Source organism: Rhea americana, unplaced genomic scaffold, assembly GCF_003343005.1.
Source record: "Rhea americana isolate MKP2758 unplaced genomic scaffold, rheAme1 scaffold_91, whole genome shotgun sequence".
In the NCBI taxonomy this organism is placed as follows: Eukaryota; Metazoa; Chordata; class Aves; order Rheiformes; family Rheidae; genus Rhea; species Rhea americana.
In genome coordinates this window covers 45,184-66,280 of record NW_028187100.1, presented here as the reverse complement: position 1 = coordinate 66,280, position 21,097 = coordinate 45,184, and the positions used below count along the sequence as shown (strand labels likewise).

Genomic DNA, 21,097 nt, shown 5'->3' with positions numbered 1-21,097 from the left:
TAGGCTAGAAATCTTCTCAGGTGTTGGTGTTGGCAGCACTGACCCTTTTGTGCTTCTCCATGGCAGCTACTCCTTGGTATAAGAAGCTCATCAAGACAACCCATTGTTATTTATGTCACACTCTTGCTGTCCACACCTCTCTACTTCAGTATTTTCTGAGGTGTAAAATGGGACTATTTCCCCAGGGTGTTCTGTGTGGGACAGCATCTGGTCTCACCAGGATCAATGCTCAGTGGAAAAGGAATTAAGCCACTCATGAAATCTTCTGGAAATCACATTCTTTCTCTAATATGTTTTTGAGCTTATTGCTGTTCCAGAAGAGCAGAAACTTCACTTATTACATTCTGGAGATTCTTTGAAGATGCAGAATGTGCTTGAGATTATTCTGATCCTTTCCATATGCCTTTTTACTTTCATCACCTAATTTTCACTGTGATTAATCTTTGAAGAAAAATATTTTCTTGTTCTGTCAACTTATCTATCAAACCTGTCTTTCTGTGCAGCTTAGCAGTTTCTGTAGAGTTAATAATAAAACCTAAACACACGCTAAGTGAGGAATATATCCTTAAGCCGAGCGAAAGTGCTGTGCAAATGTCATTCTTTACTGTTCAAAAAAAGACCAGTTCAGATCATACTTTGCTAACATTGCAAGGCACCAAGATAGTATCTGAAACACACATGCACGTGTGCATACACACATGTGCTCTGGACAGCCTAAAAGCATCTGCCTGTGATTTTCTGCATCTAGTTTACATTTAGATGATACTTGCATAGATTGTTTCGTGCTTTAGAGAGATATTTAAAGACATTATTGTCCTTGTACAGATGAGGGTACACGGACAGAGAGATATGAGAGTCCCTCAGAAACTGATGTTCCTGTGAAGCAGGAACCTGCATCCAGTTGACTTCCAGTACAGATTAGATTCCCRTGAATCTAAATTGCTCCTGCGATAGGATTCAGTTTTAATTTGCTTTGGTGAATATTGCTCTGTAAACTAAAGTGGCTTAGTTCAAATCGTGAAGCAGGTCAGTTGGTGGACATGGGGACAGTAAAGTTGCCTATCACATTTTGGGTTAYGCTAAGGATTTAATTTCCATGTGGAAAGAGGACTGAACCAGGTAGCGCTGGAACATACAGAACTGCAAATGCCTGCAAGACTTTTCCTCATATAGGTTATTTTTTGTACACATATTTCTCTTCACATCTGCTATAATGACTGAACTGAAGCCTCTCTGAAAATTTTTGCAACCTTTGAGGACTAAAAAGCATATTCCAATGGGAGAGACCCATACCCTGCAAGCTATTTGATTTAACCTTAAAGGTCTGATGAATGTTTTCTGAATACAGGTTAGCAAAAGTAAAGTAATTCAAGTTACAGAGCAGAAGCAAGGATGCTTCTCAGTTTATTGGATAAGGACTGAGTCAGGACATGTGTTTTAATTCCTACAGGTACCACCCTCAGGGAAGCTATGGTAGTTTCCGTGTCTGAGTTGCCTCTCTGCTTTTGTTTGCTTTGTGTAGTAGGGTGGGAAGAGCATCTCAGCGTCGCTAGTCTCATCCTGTGGAGTTCAGAACTGCCTGGTACAATCGCAGTAGGGCTTCTAGGAGTAAATGTAACACAAATAATAATAATGATTATCTTTACAGCAATAATACACTAGAAGTTCCTCATCTTTTAAAACACACTTGCTGCAGTGTAACCAAACGCAGCACAAAGACACTAACACTGTAATAGCTTTTTACAATACTATAATGTGAGATTTTATTGCATCAGAGAAATAGCTAATAAAGTATGAAAAGCAACATCAGATTAAAAAATGCATTTTAAKAGAGGTTGGCCAATTTGAATGATTACACATCCAAGGAAACTATCATGGGAATCAGGCAGGGAAGTGAATCAGTGATGTACTTTTGTAAGTCAGGTGTCTCATTCTGTTCTGAAAAGTATGAGTTCTCGTGTTTATATCTATAGGAGACAGCAGAAGTTCCCACTGATTTTGGGAGAAAGTTGTCTTTGTGCATGTTTGTTAGTTTGAGCTTTCCAGTTAAGAGTTTTGGGACAGAGTGATTTTTTTTCACTTAGAGGTTTTCAAAGAAAAAAGCAAAAATYTTTATTTTCCTCAGCACTTTACTTGTTTCTTCATTAACTCCAGTAACACAGAGTTATGGCACCAGGTAGAACTTTCCCATTTATTTATTTCTCTAACTACTATATGTAATGCCTTTTATCCACACCCCCTCATTTAACAATTCTTTTTTAATTTGTTTTCTGTTTTGAAAAACAATTCACTGTCCTGTCCTTCTTGAGATGGTGTGCTTAACCACAGGGTAATTTGTGCTGGTGTTGCAGCAGGGATCTYGAACAATATCAGCTGTCATGTTTGCTGTCCTGGCTGTTAGCCAGGCTGCAAGTCTTGAGCTCATTCTTGCCTGCCCGTTGCCATAATATGCACACGACTATGGAGCAACCTGAAGTTCTGCCACCACAAAAAAAACCACATAGAAAGTGGTTTGGCTCGTCGCTGCAGATGCCCAGACAGCTGAGTACTCCTTGCTCCTGAGAATGAATGCCGAAATCGGTGAGTCTGCTTGAGGGAGGCAGAAGGGCTCCGCAAAAGAGGTTTTAAAGTTAAATAGTCCATTTTGCTGTTGTGGTGAAAAACCTGTTTTTGCCCTCTGAGTTTTGAATATTAYCTTAATGTGCTGGCACACTTAAAATAGAAAATCAAAATACCTTTGACTCTTGCTTCTACTCAGATATGTGCATGTGAGCGAATTTGTCCTCCCAAACTGAGCCTGGAATAAAAACCGTCTGATTTCAAGCTTTATAGGTTTCACATGTAACACTATTATTTTACTTTTTGAATGCACCTGGATGCCTGAAAACAAAACAGATCAGGCAGGAAATAGTGATAGGAAGCACCACTAGGAAACAAGAAGTTTAAAAAAAGGATGTGAGTAGCAGCAAATACACATGGAGCCAGGTGTGAACCTTAGCAATACAGTTAATGCGCCTCCTGCTATGTTATTGTCCCTGGCCGCAGAGTATGCTGCATTCAAGCAGGGACTGGCTCCTTGGACCACCTGATAGAGAACTGGAAGAAAAATGAACCAAATCTTGCAGCTTTCGTCTTCCAAGAGGTGCTTACAGAATTGCAAGTCCCAAATAATAATGTTGCCGGAATGTGTTTTTAGTTGCAGTTCARTCATGACTTGGAAAGGTCTGCCTTGCATTAATTGCGCTGACTGCAGTTCGTATAAACATCTCCTAGGCTATCTTTTGACTACAGCTGGCTCAGGTACTGTTAAGGGAGTAGCCATAGCAACCCAGAGCTCAACTGAACCTGCAAATGCACTCAGAAAGCTGGATAAATGCAGAGACTGTGTGATAAACACGCTCTCAAAACTGTCACTGCTTCCACTTCCACACCAGGTCCTAAAGATACTTCTGCAGCACTTTTCTGATGAGAAAATCCATCATAATTAGAAAAAAAAGCCCCACAATATAATATGCTGGCATATTGTTTCAGCCCCAAATGCTTCTCCCAAAGCAAGTCTGGCTGGTCCGTTTCTTCTGTGCTTATGTCCTCAGTTTAGCAAAGCATTTCAGTCTAAACCATTTCACAGATCTGTGTGGAGGCAGTCTGGAAACAGGACAGCCTGCAGTTTAAGTAGGTATGCCTGAAATGTCAGGATGCTACGGGCGCTCTCTGAAGATACCCAGAGCTGCTGACAAGCTTTAAACATACAAGTTTATTGAACCGAATTATGCTCCAGCAGGCTAAGGCCTCAGCAGCCAACAGCGRGGCTGATCATGAGTGGGCTCTCATCCATCTCCTTTGGCTGAGCAAGGTGCCCTCTCCTGCCTAATCTCAGGACGTCAGCAGAAGAAATGAGGTGACAGTGAAGGTTGTTAATGTTTTTTTTTCTCATAGAGAGAATTTTCCCATAATGGTGAGATTTCAGATTCATATATTGTTTTTTTTTTCTCCTGTTGATGCATGGTATTATAAAGCTGTTCTGTCCGTTTAGTTTCAAATACCACCTTTAATGGCAGATCCACCATTGTTGCCGAGTTATAATTATCCAGGCAAAAATAGTTTCTCCCCCCAATGCTTATTATCCCAGAGGAAGATGCCAAAGTTTGTATTTTAAAAAACTTACTCTTCTAAATACGCTTTTCTTTGTTGTAAGATCACATATGCCCTCTGCTGTCCCTTCAAACTCTATGGAGTGAAGACATATTATCAGATTATTGGTGTTGTTATTACTGATATTAGGTGTTGTTATTACTGATATTAATTAATATTATTGATATTAAAGATTTGGTGAAAGTTAAGAAGAAACACATAAACCAAAATAGTGTTCTATTTTAGAAATCAGACAGAACCAAATCTCAAATTTTTATCTAAACCCAGATTTCCAGATATTAGAGAACGTCACTGAAAGCTCATTGCTGAACTGTAAGGTTTAATAGCTGCGTAAGCATAAAGATATCAGATACAGAGAAAAAAGGAAGAAGAAAGAAGAAAAAAGGAAAAAGGAAAAAGAAAAGGAAAAAGGAAAAAGAAAGAAAAAAGAAAAGTATTTCTTGCAAATGTTTCCCAAAGGGCATATACAGAATAATACGCACTGGACCTATCTTGCTGCCCTGTCTCCCCTTAAACTGGAAGCCCCACCAAGCTCTGCCTCTGCCCTGATATGCAAATCAACAAAAGTGTCATTTATAAATGCAGCTGAAGCCCCAGCAGAATTTCCATTGCATTTCATGCAAGAGCTGGGGGCACAAAGCATCACTGCTGAGGATTTGGAGTGTTATTTGTCAGGGTTTACAGAGCGTTGTTGATAGCCAATGAAGGAGCCTCGCAGACTCTGCGAAGTTGGTATCAACCATATCAAGCAAATCCAGGGGTCTAAAGGTTTGCKTTTGCCACAGCGCGCGTGGTGCAGGCCCTTTCCAGCCTGCTGAATTCAGAGATGGGTGCTGGCTCCTCTTGTGCAGGGCTGGCTGCACGGCTGCCCACCCCAGGAAAGGCATTAAAGGGTAGGGAGATTTTCAGGTAAACCCACCTTTAAGCACGGCGGTGGAGTTTCTGGGCTTACACCAGGTACAGGATGGGACGAGTCACTATCTTGGGGAAGCTCTGCAGCTACAATGCTTTTCAGATTTTGAATGTTTGTGCGCCCTAAGTGTGTTGTCTGATGTGCCTCATGTTTCTGAGGAGTYATCTGGAACAAGGTCATTTGTGCGAAACTATATGCCTTTAAAACTAGACCTCTAGATAAACAGTAATCTAGATAAACCTCCAACTGTAAAGGTCCTTATATTTTTCCTGTAAGGAAACTACTTGCTATTTTTACATGCTGAATTTCCTTGATTTTTCAGCGATGGCTATTCTTAAGAAACTATTTTCTTGATAGCAAGCAAGCCTTTAACAATCTCAAAGAAACTTTATATAGTGTTTAATTTACTCTAGCAAGGCATAATAGAAAAAAAGTGTTGACTAGAATGCACTTTTCCAAACTAATTCCTGTTGTCTGACAACATATACTTTTCTCTACAAAGACGAGTTTCCCAGTACTATTCAAATCACTCCCTGATGTTTGTGCAAATTATACACAGAGTATTATTTTAATGTTTAATGACAGTTGAGTATCTACTAGACAGCCTACTTTTAAATTACAGCCTAGTCGAGCTGTCACTGGCTCCTAATAACTTGCATTTTGGACAGCACTTCTAAAGAGCTTGTATCCCTGGGTGAATGTGGTGCAGTGGGCAGCTGAAGTGTTGGATGGCTCCATTAGCCACTGGGAACACACTGGGCTTCTTTTAGCAGAACCAGATTTCGGTAGCTGGGAGAGATGATGAGAGAAGTCAGTAATTCACTGCTTCTTCTTTCTGCGGATGGATACTGGTTTGGAACTGGACAGCACAGAACTGGTTTGATGGGATGGGATTTGAGCTGTGTTACATGGATTTTTACATACTGAATAGCACCCTGTACTCAAGCTCTTGGATAGACCCATCCCATAGTTAATTGCTGTGCCTGCCTAGCTAGCTGGTGTGCGGTGGTGTGATCACATGCCGTGCCTTCATACAGTTTATTTCCACTAATACACTAATTAAAATGCCTCCTAAGATGCTGCTGTTGTGACAGATGCCTGTATTAGAAATATGCATTGAATGCTGAGTGAAAATTACCCATCAAAGAGCAATTAACTGTGAGTAGAGCACTGAAACCTGGAATATTTTTGACTAAGAGGTCAGTTAGTGTGACTGGGTGGCAAAAGAAGCAGTTAGCCGTAGGATGGTTGGGGGGAGCAATCAGCTGAATTTAGCTGTCAGCTGATTACAAAACAACTAGTGAGAGTGAGATGAATTTCCTTCCTCGAAGTGATGAATGTAGCCCCGTGTGGAGCACTCAGCGGAACTGGACACTCAGTCAGCATTCGATTAACCTGAGCTGCCCCCTAGGTGAGAGCATATACATAGGATTTAAATATACATATGCTATTTTCTTTATATATAACTCTCCCAGGAGTTGTAGTGTTTTTAATAAAATATTAGCAAAATGAGTAAATAATGATAGTTCAAAAGCACAAAATAAAAATGAAATAACTGTGTACTCAAACAAAGTATTTGTTGTATCAAACAGATGACTCCTTTACCTTGCAGCTTATCTTGCAGCTTGGGTTACATCTGTGTTTCAAATCTAAGTATTAGATATTTTTCTTTTGCCTAATAATAAGTCTTAAAGTAAGACTAGACTGTGAGGTTAATGGAAGTTCAGTAGAAATGAAGTATTTGATACCAAACCTGTGCCTTTGTAATTAATGTTTAGGATGTAGGTTAATTATTACTGTCTACTTTTTCTAGCTTGCAGGGTGGAATCAAGAAATCAAGAGCTTTGTGTTTGATTTCAAGGGTGCGTTTTATCGATGTGGAAGTTGCCCAGACCCATGAACGTTGCTGTAGAGTCCCCAGTATGGCTCTGGAGGAGTAAGAGAAGGATAGGTGGGCTGAAGGATTTTTTCACTCCTGCAGTCCTGCCCTTAGCTATGCCCCAGTGCAGGAGCCCTAGGACAGTGCTTGCGTGCATGATGGCGCTGGGGTGGTGAGGCAGCTAAAGATTGCTCTTCCCTGTATGTAGGAGCAGTTGGCTTGGTGTCTCCTCACCGTGTTTATGGCTGTTTTACGCATGGCTTAGGAGGGCTGCAGCCTTGTCCTCTGCTCGGCTAAGCAGCCGTCGGGCATTGAGCTGAAATGGAAGTTGCTGAACTGTACGGAGCCTTCTACCRTTTCTCTTCTCGGGTGTTCCCAGTCAGTTACAGCCAGCTATCAGGGGCAGCGGTTTCCCTTTCATTTAGATTGAAATAGTTCACTCTTATCCTTAGGATTAGAGATCTTCTGGGCAAGCCTGATATTCACAAATCCATGGGCCTGGATGGGATGCACCCACAGGTACTGAGGGACCTGATGGATATTGTTGCTGGACCGCTCTCCATCATCTTTGAAAGGTCATGGAGAACTGGAGAGGTGCCTGAGGACTGGAAGAAAGACAATGTCACTCCAGTCTTCAAGAAGGGCAAGCAGGAGGACCCAGRCAACTATGGGCCGGTCAGCCTCACCTCCATCCCCAGAAAGGTGATGGAACAGCTCGTTCTAGATGTCATCTCCAAACATGCAGAGGAAAAGAAGGTGATCAGAAGTAGCCAGCATGGTTTCACCAAAGGGAAATCATGCTTAACCAAACAGATAGCCTTCTATGATGGAATGACTGGCTGGGTAGATGAGGACAGAGCGGTGGACATTGCGTACCTTGACTTCAGCAAGGCTTTTGACGCTGTCTCCCATAACTTCCTCTTAGAAAAGCTCAGGGAGTGTGGGTTATATGAGTGGACAGTGAGGTGGCTTGAGAACTGGCTGAAAGGCAGAGCTCAGAGGGTCGTCATCAGTGGCACAGAGTCCATTTGGAGGCCTGTGGCTAGTGGAGTYCCCCAGGGCTCAGTACTGGGTCYCATCCTGTTCAACTTATTCATCAGTGACCTGGATGAATGGACAGAGYGCCTCCTCAGCAAGTTTTCTGATGATACCAARCTGGGAGGAGTGGCTGATACACCTGAGAGCTGTGCTGCCTTTCAGAGAGASCTGGACAGGCTGGAGAKCTGGGCAGAGAGGAACCTCATGAAGTTCAACAAGGGCAAGGGCAGGGTCCTGCACCTAGGGAAAAATAACCCTAGGCACCAGTACAAGCTGGGGGCTGACCTGCTGGAGAGCAGCTCTGCAGAGAAGGACCTGGGAGTGCTGGTGTATGGCAGACTGACCATGAGCCAGCAATGTGCCCTTGTGGCCAGGAAGTCCAATGGTGTCCTGAGGTGCATTGGGAARAGTGTTGCCAGCAGGTGGARGGAGGTGAACCTAACCCTCTACTCAGCCCTGACGAGGCCTCATCTCAAGTACTGCATCCAGTTTTGGTCTCCCCAGTACAAGAGAGACATGGAGCTACTGGAGAGAGTCCAGCATAGGGCTACAAGGATGATCAGAGGACTGGAGCATCTGCCCTATGAGGAACAGCTGTGAGAGGTCATGGGTTCAATCCCTGTATGGTCTGTGCTGAGGGTTGGACTAGATGATCTCAGAGATCCCTTCCAATCTTACCATTCTATGATACTCTATGAGAGCTGGGCCTCTTTAGCCTGGAGAAAAGAAGACTGAGGGGGRATCTTATCAATGTCTACAAGTACCTGAAGGGAAGGTGTCAAGGGGACGGGGACAAACTCTTTTCAGTAGTGCCATGCGACAGGACTAGAGGCAATGGGCACAAACTGAGACACAGGAAGTTCTGCCTGAATGTGAGGAGGAATTTCTTCACTGTGAGGGTGACAGAGCACTGGCACAGGTTGCCCAGAGAGATTGTGGAGTCTCCTTCTCTGGAGATATTCAAGGCCYGCCTGGATGCAACCCTGTCTACCATGCTCTAGGTGATGCTGCTTGAGCGGGGGGGTTGGACTAGATGATCTCCAGAGGTCCCTTCCAACCTTACCCATTCTGTGATTCTATGATTCTGTGAAATTGTTGGAATAAATGCTGTGAAAAGAAGTGAGTGAACAAATAACTCAAAACTTCTTGCAAATGCTGAACACGGCCATCTTTGGGTATCCCAGACATTTGGAAGCAGTAGTGTGAAAAATAGCACGACCCTCTCTGAAATAGCCAATCGCGTTCAACAACATCAAGTCTAAATGATAATGACCCTCCAAACAGGAGGAAACGTGGAGTTTTCTCAACCCCCCTGAGGCTTGGTAGAAGGAGCAGGAGATGCTCAGGAGTGCAGCTCAGCGCTCACTCTTGCAAGTGCGCAGCACACAAATAGATAAAGGGGGGRGGCCCACATTTTAAAATAAACTCTTTTGCTTCCTCTGCACAGGTCTTTTAAACCAAAACGGATCTCGTCAGTCACGCAAATGAGTAAGCAGTGCAAGGGAGGATGCGACAGGCAGTGGGGCGGGCAGGTTGGCAGCACGTACAGGATCCCGCAGTGGAGACCACTGCTGTCGGGGCTGGCTTGTCCAAGCTTGACTGATGAGCCAACTCTGGTCCAGGATGCCTCTTTTGAGAGGAAGAGGAGGCTGGTCTGATCTGGCAGCAGCAGTGTTGCAGCTGGGTCTTTGCAGACATGCTGTCATTATTTTGCGGAAGTAGTGTCAGAAAAACCTCTGGGGGAGGAAAAACTAGAAATGTTCTCCAGTCTGGCTCTCACAGAGGCTACCCCAGTAAACTTCATCTGTCTCCTCTCAGTGACTCAAAGACGGATGAACAATAGCCTAGATTTTCTTCTTAAAATGAGATCATAAATGGCATCACTCCAGTTAGAACAAAGGCAACACTTTCTTTACATTAGCTGGATAAATCATCTTTCCTAGAAATGGAAATTGTGACTCTTAAGTTTATTTCTTGTCCTTTATGTGTTAAGATTTATGTGTTTGGCGTTTGTGATGAGTCTTTTGACCCAGACTAATTCTGTTTATAAGTTTATTGTGGCACTATTGGATTTTATGTTGCAAAATCTTCTTTATTAGTTCCCCAACCCTGACCAAAGTTTGGCTATTTTAGCATTGAGTTAGTTGTTCTTTTTTCAAAATATTTATATTACAGAGCTCATGCTACCAAATATAGTGTAGCATAACAGTCATAAGTTCACTTCTTCTCACATATACTGATTTGGCAGTGATCAAACTGCGTAGATGTCAGTAGACCTACTTATTTATTCTGGAGGAGGAAGAGATCTCCAGGGGCTATACAAACAAGTCTGATTTAAGATTTGTTTTCCAGAAATGTTTAAATTGCCATGTACTGTGTGTACATAATTAATATGGAGTATCTTAATCTTTGAAACCGTAGTTTGTATTACTGATTGCACAAATCATTTGGGATGCCACTGCAATAAAATTCTGAAAGTTTTTCTCATGGTAAAAGCAAAATGATGACATTGAAAGCATGTTGTTCAGCAACAGGGCACTGACCTTATGTGCTAGGAGAGTTGTGTGCCGTGCACAGGGTGCCTCATGCTGCTCTTTCCACTCAGTAACACAAAATACTACTTTCCCAAGAGCCCATGCACCTTTTTTTTCCCTATGCAATAGCAGGTACRTGGATTTACATTTTTACCCAGTAACAGCACTGGTATTATCCTTCTTCAGAAGTGTTCCATGATTAATTTGTTAGGAGATGTCAACACATTTCCATTCAACACATTTTGTCCAATTGGCTGGGGCAACACACAGTACGTATTTGTGCGTGTGTTTGACATCGTGTGCTTAACTAACTCACACTATCCTGCAATGAGCATCTTCCAATACAGTGAGGTAACTACTATGCAGGAGATGTCAGTTCTCCCATCTTTTTCCTGGTTGAGAGTTGTGAGGTTGGTTTGTTTTGGTAGGATTTGGGGTTGCCATTTCTTTCTTTTTTTTTTTCCTAAGTCCATCACACTGTATATTTATTTTAGGAACTTCCTCTGTGTTTGTGTGTACCTGTGAGAGAAGTTTCAGCCCCTGTACAATCAACTAATACTCTAAAACTTTATTTTTGTTTATATTTCTTGCACTGTGTTTAACAACAATGGCTATTGATTATAAAATGATCTTGCCATTACTTAAATGACAAATATAAATACATGATTACCTGAGAAAATGATGGCAAATGGCTGAATTCTAAGATTTAATGACTAAATGGACAACTTGTTTTGAAACATTGCGATTCACAAGGACACCATCCTCTTTGGCTCATAAAATCATTATTATAGGTAGCCAAACTTATAAAACATTTGGAGTTCTTTTGGCACAATGATCAAAATGTGAATGAACTTCTCATTCTTCAGACAGATTTGAAGTCTGTGTTAGGCTAACTGGTGTGATACAGTCACAGGCTTCAAAACCATTGTCCATCTGATTTCATGTGACTGCTCTCTTAGGAGAAACATGATCATCTTGCCAAGAAGGAAGCACTGAAGGATGCTCAGGAGGGACATGTCTTCCTGGAAAGTGAAATCAAGTCACCCAGAAGTATGCCTGGAGAAGAAAACAGGTGAAGTAGATAAATGAAAGAAATCAATCACTGCTTGCATTATTTCCTGTTTTGCTGTATGTCCCTTTTTAAACTATATTTACATATGCAGATGTCCAGCTCAGATTTTGTGAGTTTTAGAGTAGACAAAGRAAGCTCTCCCCTGCCACAACTGTTAGTCCTTCGCCTCAGGAAAAAGAATATCAAGTTTGTAAAGGCATCACTTAAGATAATGTAGAATTTCATTGCCTTATTGTTCGAAGAGCCACCAAAAAAACAGAGGTGGTAGACACGCTTTTGCTTCCTGTCGTTCACTCTCATAGAGCTGAGCTTGGTGTTCACATGCTATTGAATCTTTGGTCTGTGTTTATTTTAGAAGTTCCCATGATCCTACATGGTAGARCTTGCATTTGATAACCATTTCTCTCAGGCATCCAGTTTGTTCAAATCCAGCAATTCTAATTCTGGTACTATGCTTACTTGCCGTGCTCCCAGTTTCTCCTCCCCATTCAGTTACACAGACTTCACATTGTGAGACCTCTATTAATATCTATTGTCTTTGGGAGAGGTTGTTTTGTTACTATAAAGTTCAGAAAGGCCCAAATCAGCCCTCTTAGCTTCTCCCTTTTATTTTTTCTAGCCAACTCCCAGTACCCTGTCTGCTAAATCACCACAAATCCTTCATCTGAGAGCCAGGGAGATTCAACCAAGGCAAAACAGCCTATATATGTTTGCTAACCTGCCCTTATCCCATTTCCCTCTTAGCTACTCCTGACTAACTCAAGGAGCCCTTCACATCTCCAGGTAAACTCTAGAGAGGGGAGCAATTGCCTGGCACTGCTGAAGCTGACACCTAACCTCCTACAGGGGCCACCTCTCCTTCTTTCATTCCTGGCATATATAATGCTAACGAGAACAGTTTCTGTGTCTGAGGGCTTAGCAGAGCTGTGCTGGAGAGCAAGGGCTGGACCAGGAGAAGGCAGAGGAGGAACGGTCACGAAAAAAATTACTGCTTGTTCCATTCCCATCTTCATTCTGCTTTCTGTATTCACACAACAAGAACTCCGCGTGCTCAGGTTCCAGCTGACCTGTGTTGCAGATTCCTGTAGCACACATAATTTTCACTGATGCACTACTCTTGTTACTCACTGTRGTTTGAAACTGCATATGCTTGAGGTCTGTAAACTACAGTAGAGGTGAGGGGGGTCCCTAGCCAGCTGTGGAACCAAAACCCACAAAATCAAAGGTCATTTGAAATCATTGACAAAGGGATAACTAAAGGAAAATTTAAAGGCTACCTACACATCAGTTGACATAGGCCTACCTGTTCTCTTTGAATTAGTCCAGAGAAGCAAGGAGCAAATTCTCAAGTACAAGATTTCCCTCCCACAGATGGGAGTAACATAATTTGCTGATTTCATGCGGTAGTGCAGGGTCTGTTGAATCTTACTAAGAATTCACTCATTCACGAAYATGTATCTGTATAGGTAAATGCTTGTGCACACCTGAAATATAATATAATATAATGTAATATTCATGTATTATATAAAGAAAACCATATAGCTTATTCTTTTCTGTCCGCTGGGACCATTTGCAAGTTGGTAAATTAAAGAGTTTCCAAGCCATTTTAATCATAGAATCATAGAATCATAGAATCACAGAATGGGTAAGGTTGGAAGGGACCTCTGGAGATCATCTAGTCCAACCTCCCTGCTCAAGCAGCATCACTTAGAGCATGGTAGACAGGGTTGCATCCAGGCAGGCCTTGAATATCTCCAGAGAAGGAGACTCCACAATCTCTCTGGGCAATCTGTGCCAGTGCTCTGTCACTCTCACAGTGAAGAAATTCCCCCTCACGTTCAGGCAGATCTTCCTGTGTCTCAGTTTGTGCCCATTGCCTCTAGTCCTGTCGCATGGCACTACTGAAAAGAATTTGTCYCCATCCCCTTGACACCCTCCCTTCAGGTACTTGTACACATTGACAAGATCCCCCCCTCAGTCTTCTCTTCCCCAGGCTAAACAGGCCCAGCTCTCGCAGCTGTTCCTCATAGGGCAGATGCTCTAGTCCTCTGATCATCCTCGTAGCCCTACGCTGGACTCTTTCCAGTGGCTCCATGTCTCTCTTGTACTGGGCGGCCCAGAACTGGACACAGTACTCGAGATGAGGCCTCRTCAGGGCTGAGTAGAGGGGCAGGATCACCTCCTCTCTGCCCAACTCTCCAGCCTGTCCAGGTCTCTCTGAAWGGCAGCACAGCCCTCTGGTGTATCAGCCACTCCTCCCAGCTTGGTGTCATCAGCAAACTTGCTGAGGAGGCATTCTGTCCCCTCATCCAGGCTTTTTCTTTATCACAGGCTTTTTTGACTAGAAAATGTGTAAGTTTGTGTGGAAAACAAATTCTAGTGATTTTGGCTGTAAYGTGACATCCACAGTGCTACTGTTCTCATTAGCTGCTCCTTCTAATGCTGAGAGGCTGGTGCACTCCTCTGTTTAATCACAACATGCAGTACAAGCATTAGGATTTGTACTCTAACGAATGGCAGAGTGAGGTGGACATGTTAATGTCYTCCTTTTTTGTCTGGTACTAAGACTAAAAAAAAGTTGCCTGCACTTTATATTTCATAATTGCCTAATACTTGCAGATGGCATTGATTGCATAAGCAGGGTTTTATAAGGTATTAGAATCAGAGAGTTGCCAGTCTCTCTACATATTTCCTGTGAGTTGACACTTAAAAGAGCCTTGCTCTGGGTTCAGCTTTGCTCTCGTTTACAYCTGCAAAAGCTTACAAGTAATTTCACTGAAGTTATTGAGATTGCTCTGGACTTGTACCGCTGTAGCTGAGAGCAGGAGGTAATTAGGTTCATTTTAAAATTCTTCAGCGTACATCAAATACTCACCTCTACCCACCCACACGGAGTGAGAGGCATATACCCATACACGCAGGTGGAGTTTATAAAATAAATGGCCTGACTGAGTGTATTCACCCAGATGAAACCCAGATGCTTGGGAAGGAAACCCTTTTCCTGCCACTGTGGCCTGAAAGCCAGGCTGCATACTGTTCAGCTTCAGCTGTGTTGCTATGACCAAAAAGTAGTGTTCCTGGAGTATTTACAGTGTGCACAAACACACTTTTATCTCCCCCTTTGAGGTTTTCAACAGATGCTATTGAGCTGTGAGTTTTCTAATTAAAGAAGCCCTACATATGTCAGTATTGTCTAAACTGGGGAGAGCTTTCTCCTGTCCTGTTTCATGGTGTAAATCTGGGGAAGTCCAGAGAGTGACGGTTACTGCAGGTGTGCAGAGGGTGCCTCTGCCTCTTCAGGCACCTAACTAGGCTTATGCCCAACTACTGTCTTCAGTCACATAAGTTCCTTTAAAAAGTGCATGTGAATGCAAGCCGTATCACACTACTAGTTTTAGATCTGATAGTCACATGCCTCCATGCTTTAAATGGCCGCTTAGGGCTCATTGAGCTGCAATGCCATAGCAGGCGTGATAGGTGATGCAAAAGGCTGATGCCGTGAGTGGAATAGGGTGGTTATGCTACCTTTTCACCTAGTTTTCTTTTCGGAGAAGAAAAACTCTTGCTTGGGCAACACACAGTTGTTGGGATAGCTGCCCTCCCCCACTGCGGTCCCATGAGCCAAGACTGGCCTGAGGACATCACCACGGTTCAGCTCCTCCCTTCCCTGGACCCTCTCACTGTCCTGACTCTCCAGCAGCAGCTTTCAGCCATGAAAGAAGCCTGCAAGGTCCTCTGGATGACCTGAAAGGAGCCCCATAGCATTAGCTTCAAGAGGAGGATGAAGACTTTCAGCTGAAGGAGTAATATATGGGAACACAGCAAATCCTATTAGATCATGATGGAAGATGCTTGCAAACCACATTTCAGCTTAACTGTGCTGGCAAATTGTCAGGATCCTCTCCAACCACAATCTTGTTGTCTTTYTAAGGAAGCAGTGCACACAATCAGCACCTGGAAGCATGTCTAGGAACAACAAATACAAACAAATCCAAATCCAGCAGGATGGACCTAAGCTAATTTGCCCCAAAAGCTGCACAGCCATGTTATGATAAACAAGTATATTAGTTAGGATGTAGTGGGGGCTTCCAGGTGGGAACTGGCTTGGGTTTGCCTGGCCCAGAAAGCAAGCACTACATGCCTAGTCTGTCTGCTTCTGCCCATGATAACATACAAAAGAGAATTAGAGTTATAAATTGCAGCCAAAAGCTGCCATTATCTGGCTGCTTTGGTAGCATAAAGGAACCCAGAGATACTCATTACAGATATGGACCTGCCCAGATGGCAGGATGTGACAAATCATCAACCCAGTRTGTAGACACATTAGAAAGTGCAAATATATTGCTTAGAGCTGAGGATAGATTTTCTGGCTGTATTGCGATGTAGCACTACTCAGCTAGAAGTGTATACAATTCAAAATAAGGAATAAATTGGGATGTCATTTTTCTAGTTAATATTGATATGACTTGTCCTGCTATAAGATCCTGCTCACTTGTATCTATTTATTTAGTATAAGCAGAGGTCAATATGTGCTTTGGTCTTCTGTTTTAAAGATCATTTTCCTGACAAATTACTAAAGAGTCCGTTTTTCCTACAGAACAGAAAGTCTGTCTTCTGAGCTATCAGTCTCAGACTCTACTACTCTATACTCCACAACACTAGATGGGTCAAGGTGCTCTTCAGACATGTCCTCTATAGGCTCATCTCGTCCTGCCTCTGCCATGGGAACCACAGAGGCCTCCAGTCTGGTGCGATCTGCTGACCTAACTCAAGCTTCCTGGAGAAGAGCCATAGGTAAGCCTCTGGAGATTCTTGACTGGTGAGTAGTTAAGAGAGGAAAACGCAGCCCTTCATGTGTCCCTGTGCACACACTATGGCAATACAACCCTGTGGCTGGAGAGGAAGCTCTGGTTATAGTTTAACTAATGGAAAAGGGCAGCTAGCTTCCCATTTCACACTCCCCTCTGCCTGGGACTGATCGCTGTCCCTGAACGGAGTGTGGCAGATGGGACCTTAGATGACAGAGAATATTTCTGTTTTCTCTAGGCTAAGTGTTATTATTTCCGTGTGTTTCACTATAGTTGTAGTACAATAAGAAACCCATACATAAAAAGAATCTTATGTTTTCATGCTTTACATTATAATAGGATTAGTTTTCCTGCATAAATAAATTGGTGATTTTACTCAAAGCAGTGTTGAAGTTCAGAGGAAGTTTGTAAAAAGCTGCATGTACATGTTCTGGGAGCAGTGACTGGACTAGAATAAGCTATTGAGCAGTAAGCACCCTGCTTTTCCATGTGCCATAGTTTCTCCCAGCTATACAAACCACAGCCAGGACTGAGAGCAGCCTGAATGTCTGCAGAGAGTCTGAGCCCTCTGCCTCTCTCCCCCATGTCATTTTTCGTGATGTAGCATGGTGGGACAGAGGGCAGCTGGTGTCACTAGCAGTCTTGCAGCATCCTTGGTATCCCACTGAAAGACAAGGCAAGTTAGAGAAGAAGCTGTGCTGCTGGGTGGGGATTTGTGCCTGCATCCCTTCAAGGGAGTGAAGTTCATGGAGAAGGAGAATAAAACTATGTTATGTGCCTCTGTGGTGATGCTACATTTGTGAATCCCTCTAGAGCATATTTGTCCCCAAAGAATTTTAAATGCTYTTTAGTTGTGTTTATGGAGACCTGGGCATTGTCGCCAATCATATTAGGTTTGTTGCACAACATCCTGCAAAGAGAGGGATGGAGTATAGCTCTTGAAACACAGTTATGAGTAAAGTTTCTAGTCAGTGGGAAGTTTTAATATTTCGCCATTTGTTTTAGGCCTTCACAGTGAAAAAAAAAATAGAAACATTGACATTTATAGGGGAAACAAAAAATCAGAATTTTTTGTTATTGTGGTACATAATCATACTGGTATGTGTGGGTATCTATTTCTCTAATGACCTTAATAACTTTGGAATGCATGAGCCAGTTCCTCCCTCCCAAATTGTCATGGGGATAGTTTACTCAGAGGTGAGGTCCTACATGGTTTGTGAAGACTGACAATCAGTCAGGGTGACAGATACTGTTAGTGCTGCTGTGRAAGAAAAGGTTGAAATATCCTGCTTGCTTCTTAGCCATCAGAGAATCCACGTGACGCAGACCTGATGTAGGCAGGGGGATGGGAAAGGAGAATGARGGGAAAAAGTCATTAGAAACCAGGCTTCATTAATTCAGCTGCTCATGGAACACTGTGTTCAGAAAGGTCGAGGTGTTTCATTCGACCTAGACAAATACTTTCGGTTGAAACGTTTCATTCCTGCCTATTGAACCAAATCAAAACATTTAGCTTTGGTGTAGCACTGCAATGAAGAGTTTGGGAGTGAGTAGCTGCAGCTTACTGCAGCTGCATTCGTATGCCCCTGGTTGGGAGAAGGTTACATTCCTTTTCCAAAAAGTGTAATTTTGATCATCTCCAAAGTATTGATGAATTAAGATCAGATTTACCCAAGAGATTAAAATGCAAGGAAAGATCCCAGTCTGATTTCTCGCTACTGTCTGAAAGGAGTTTAACTCCTCCTGTCCTAAACAGCAAGCTAAAGGGAAAAAAAAAAAAAAAAAAAAAGTGGAATTAGCCTCGTCTTCAAGGAAAAAGAGGCAGATGTGACCTCTGTCTGTGCTTATGTGTGCATGTCTGTCCTCTCAGTTGTGTCCTCTCTTAACTTACTAATCCAATTCAAACAAATTAGATTATATTTTTTTGCTCGATTTTCCTCATGCCCTCTTGTTGAAGCCCTTCTACATACGATATGGAGTATATTCATGGGGAGCAGTGGCCTTAGCTGTTCCACCGCTTTGAAGCATGGGCTATCCATCAGCTTCGAGTTCTCTTCTGTTCCCATATGGGTGTCAGTGACCAAGGGAGCATGTTAGACAGGAGGATTTATTGACTGAGAACATCCTTCCTACMCACCACTGCCTGGAAATCCAACCAACTTGCTAAGTGGAAAGCTATGATTAAAATCCTTGCCCTGATTTGGGTAGAGTAGGTTTGAATTCAGGACTTCCTCCATCTCAGGAGAGCTTTTTAACCACTCCACTGTGGATTTTTTGGTATAGATTTTCCCTTGTCAGCAGGACAGCCATGACACAGAAGGTAAGAAGAGGCCAGGATTTCACTGACCAAAAGAGCAGAGCTGGTGCACCAGAGTGAACTGCTTAAGGTAGCTGATGGAGGTGGACTTTCCCAGAGGTCAAGGTGCCACAGAAGTGGAGACTTTATCTGCCCAGGAGAGCCTCTCCTAGAGGCTTCCCTTACAGCATTTTCCCCTGCTGAGTGCTTGAGGAACACTATCACAGTTTAGATAGTAGTTTCCAAAGAATTAGTCACTTGATCYCAATGAACTTCAGCAGTGAAAGGGCCCCTCCTAAAGGCTCTCCAAAAGCCCCTTTTAAGGAGCCCAGATCCTAACAACACAAAAAGCAACCATCAGTCTGATCTAAGGAACAGACTGGCTTGTTGACGCATCACTGAAAAGCAGCTTCAACACAGTCTGTTCACCCTGCGGCTACCAGTTCGGCTGCCACGCTGAACGTTTGATCTAACAACAGCTCCCRCCCAGAGAAATAAATTCCAACATTTCCAGTTCCCGGCTTAGGGAGCTCATTGTCCCGTGTGCTGTTCCTCTGCCACCAAATCCCCAAATGCCRTTCTTTCATGTTTCCTGGTTTGGTTCATCCTCTACAAAATTCATCCCCTGTTAAGTTGTACACCTGCTGTAGCTCTCTCTTCAGACTGCTTGTACTGTAGCATTTAGTCTCCTTATTACTCCTGGGTTATTACGTTTGGCTGCTGCTCCCTGTTTATTTGCCAAGGGAAGGTGAACCTGCTTCATTGTCCCAGGAATGAAAAGGTATTTCCCTCAGKATCCCAAGGGAAAGGATTACAAATGTTGCTGGACTAGTGTCCGATGCTGTGTCACTGCCATGCTGTGAGGAAATGCACAGGGGGAGGGACTACAGAAATGCAAACATCTTGGGTTTTGTAATTTAAAAAAATTCATATGAAAACTGAAACACTGCATATYTAGTTAGAGACAGCAAGCCCACTGAGCTGTTGAAGGTAATCTGCACTGTAGTGATGGTCTCCGACCCAGACGTTTRGACAAATGAAGCTGGTTTATGTTCCAGTCATTTCAGGGCCAAGATATGATGAAGGACAGATCCTCTCACAACAATTCAAGCTGCTCATTACTCCATTGGATCTAGTTAGGATAGGTTGCCTGGTGGAGTGAGTCGCTCATATGACTTTCGAGGTATAACAYTGAAGGAAATTGCAAATGCATAGTTTGGAAAACGAGCACTGAAAAGGATTTAGTTTCTGGGGGAGACTTTGGTGTGGGAGATGAAAAGCATTTTCTTTGTGAGGGTCAGGTTCGTGGGGCCTGTTGCCTCTCTCTTGTTCTCCATGTCTTTGCCAGGTTGGGAAGTGCCTCTTGGTCCCTCTTGGACACTTATATTAGARAAGGGGAACATAAAGGAGATGAAGGGATATTATCACATTCATTTTGTAGATGAAATGGAATCTTGATATATTCATTATCAGCTCACAGCTGATGCTATGTCTTCTAACCACACTGAAATTGCAGGATGACAATTATACCACTGATGGCATAATTTATATTTTTTAGCTACCCAAGGTAATTCCAATGAGGTAATAAATCTACATGCCAGCAACAAAATATTCACTTCCCTGGCTGTGCTCCATTTTATAGCCATTGGTTTAAAGCTTTGGAAGAAGGGTTTGTTAGGCACTACTTTACAATTAGAAGCAAAGAGGAAATTAAATGTTCAATTTTTGTTACTAAAAGAAAAAGTGTTGTTTCTCACAATTTGTCTTTTTGTTGATATTACATCACTCAACATCTTTGCCTTTTGCCTACTTAGCAGCTCAGCCCAAAGGTCCTGTTGAAATATTAGATAGGAATCCTGTTCCATCAAGAAACATTCACCCTTCATTTGCTGACCAGAGGAAGATTGCCCAGAGCCTTGGATCCATGGACAATCATGGAAGGATGCATTCTGTTTATGACAACTATCAAAAGTCTGCATTCAGGTACATGCAATTTATTTTTGTAGTGAAGAATTTGCACTTCCTGCAATTTCTCCCTTAGGGGAGTAGCAAAACACAAGCAAACAACTGATGAGCAGTTGAGTCATTATCCAGGAGGACATGGGAGAACCTCAAAAGCTTTGAAATGTAATGATTTCACTTACTGTTTTAGGGACAACTGCCCCCAAATTTGAATCCACCCTCAGAAAAGGTAAATCACCCTTCATCACTATGTCTCTTTCAATGTTTGCTACTATATTCTGCCCAGGGCTTCATAGATACCTTACTTGTGGAGGCAGCCCCCAAAACCAACTGAAACCCTGGATCTCATAGCTGGTTTGGCCTTGTCTTCAACTGGTGTCATCCAATTTTGAATCTAAGAGTAGAACTGACACTGCAGAGGACTTCAGAGGGTCCCACCACAC

General features: G+C 42.8%; 1 protein-coding gene across 1 annotated transcript in view; it reads left to right on the top strand.

Annotated features, from left to right (window-relative positions):
- LMNTD1 (lamin tail domain containing 1) overlaps positions 1-21,097 on the top strand; it is a 178,908-nt gene that overhangs the window by 117,817 nt on the left and 39,994 nt on the right. Inside the window, exons 2-5 of the mRNA XM_085324405.1 lie at positions 9,430-9,634; positions 11,476-11,588; positions 16,186-16,382; positions 20,507-20,675. Of these exons, the coding sequence (XP_085180531.1) occupies positions 9,430-9,634; positions 11,476-11,588; positions 16,186-16,382; positions 20,507-20,675 (684 nt within the window). The remainder of the gene's footprint in view (positions 1-9,429; positions 9,635-11,475; positions 11,589-16,185; positions 16,383-20,506; positions 20,676-21,097) is intronic.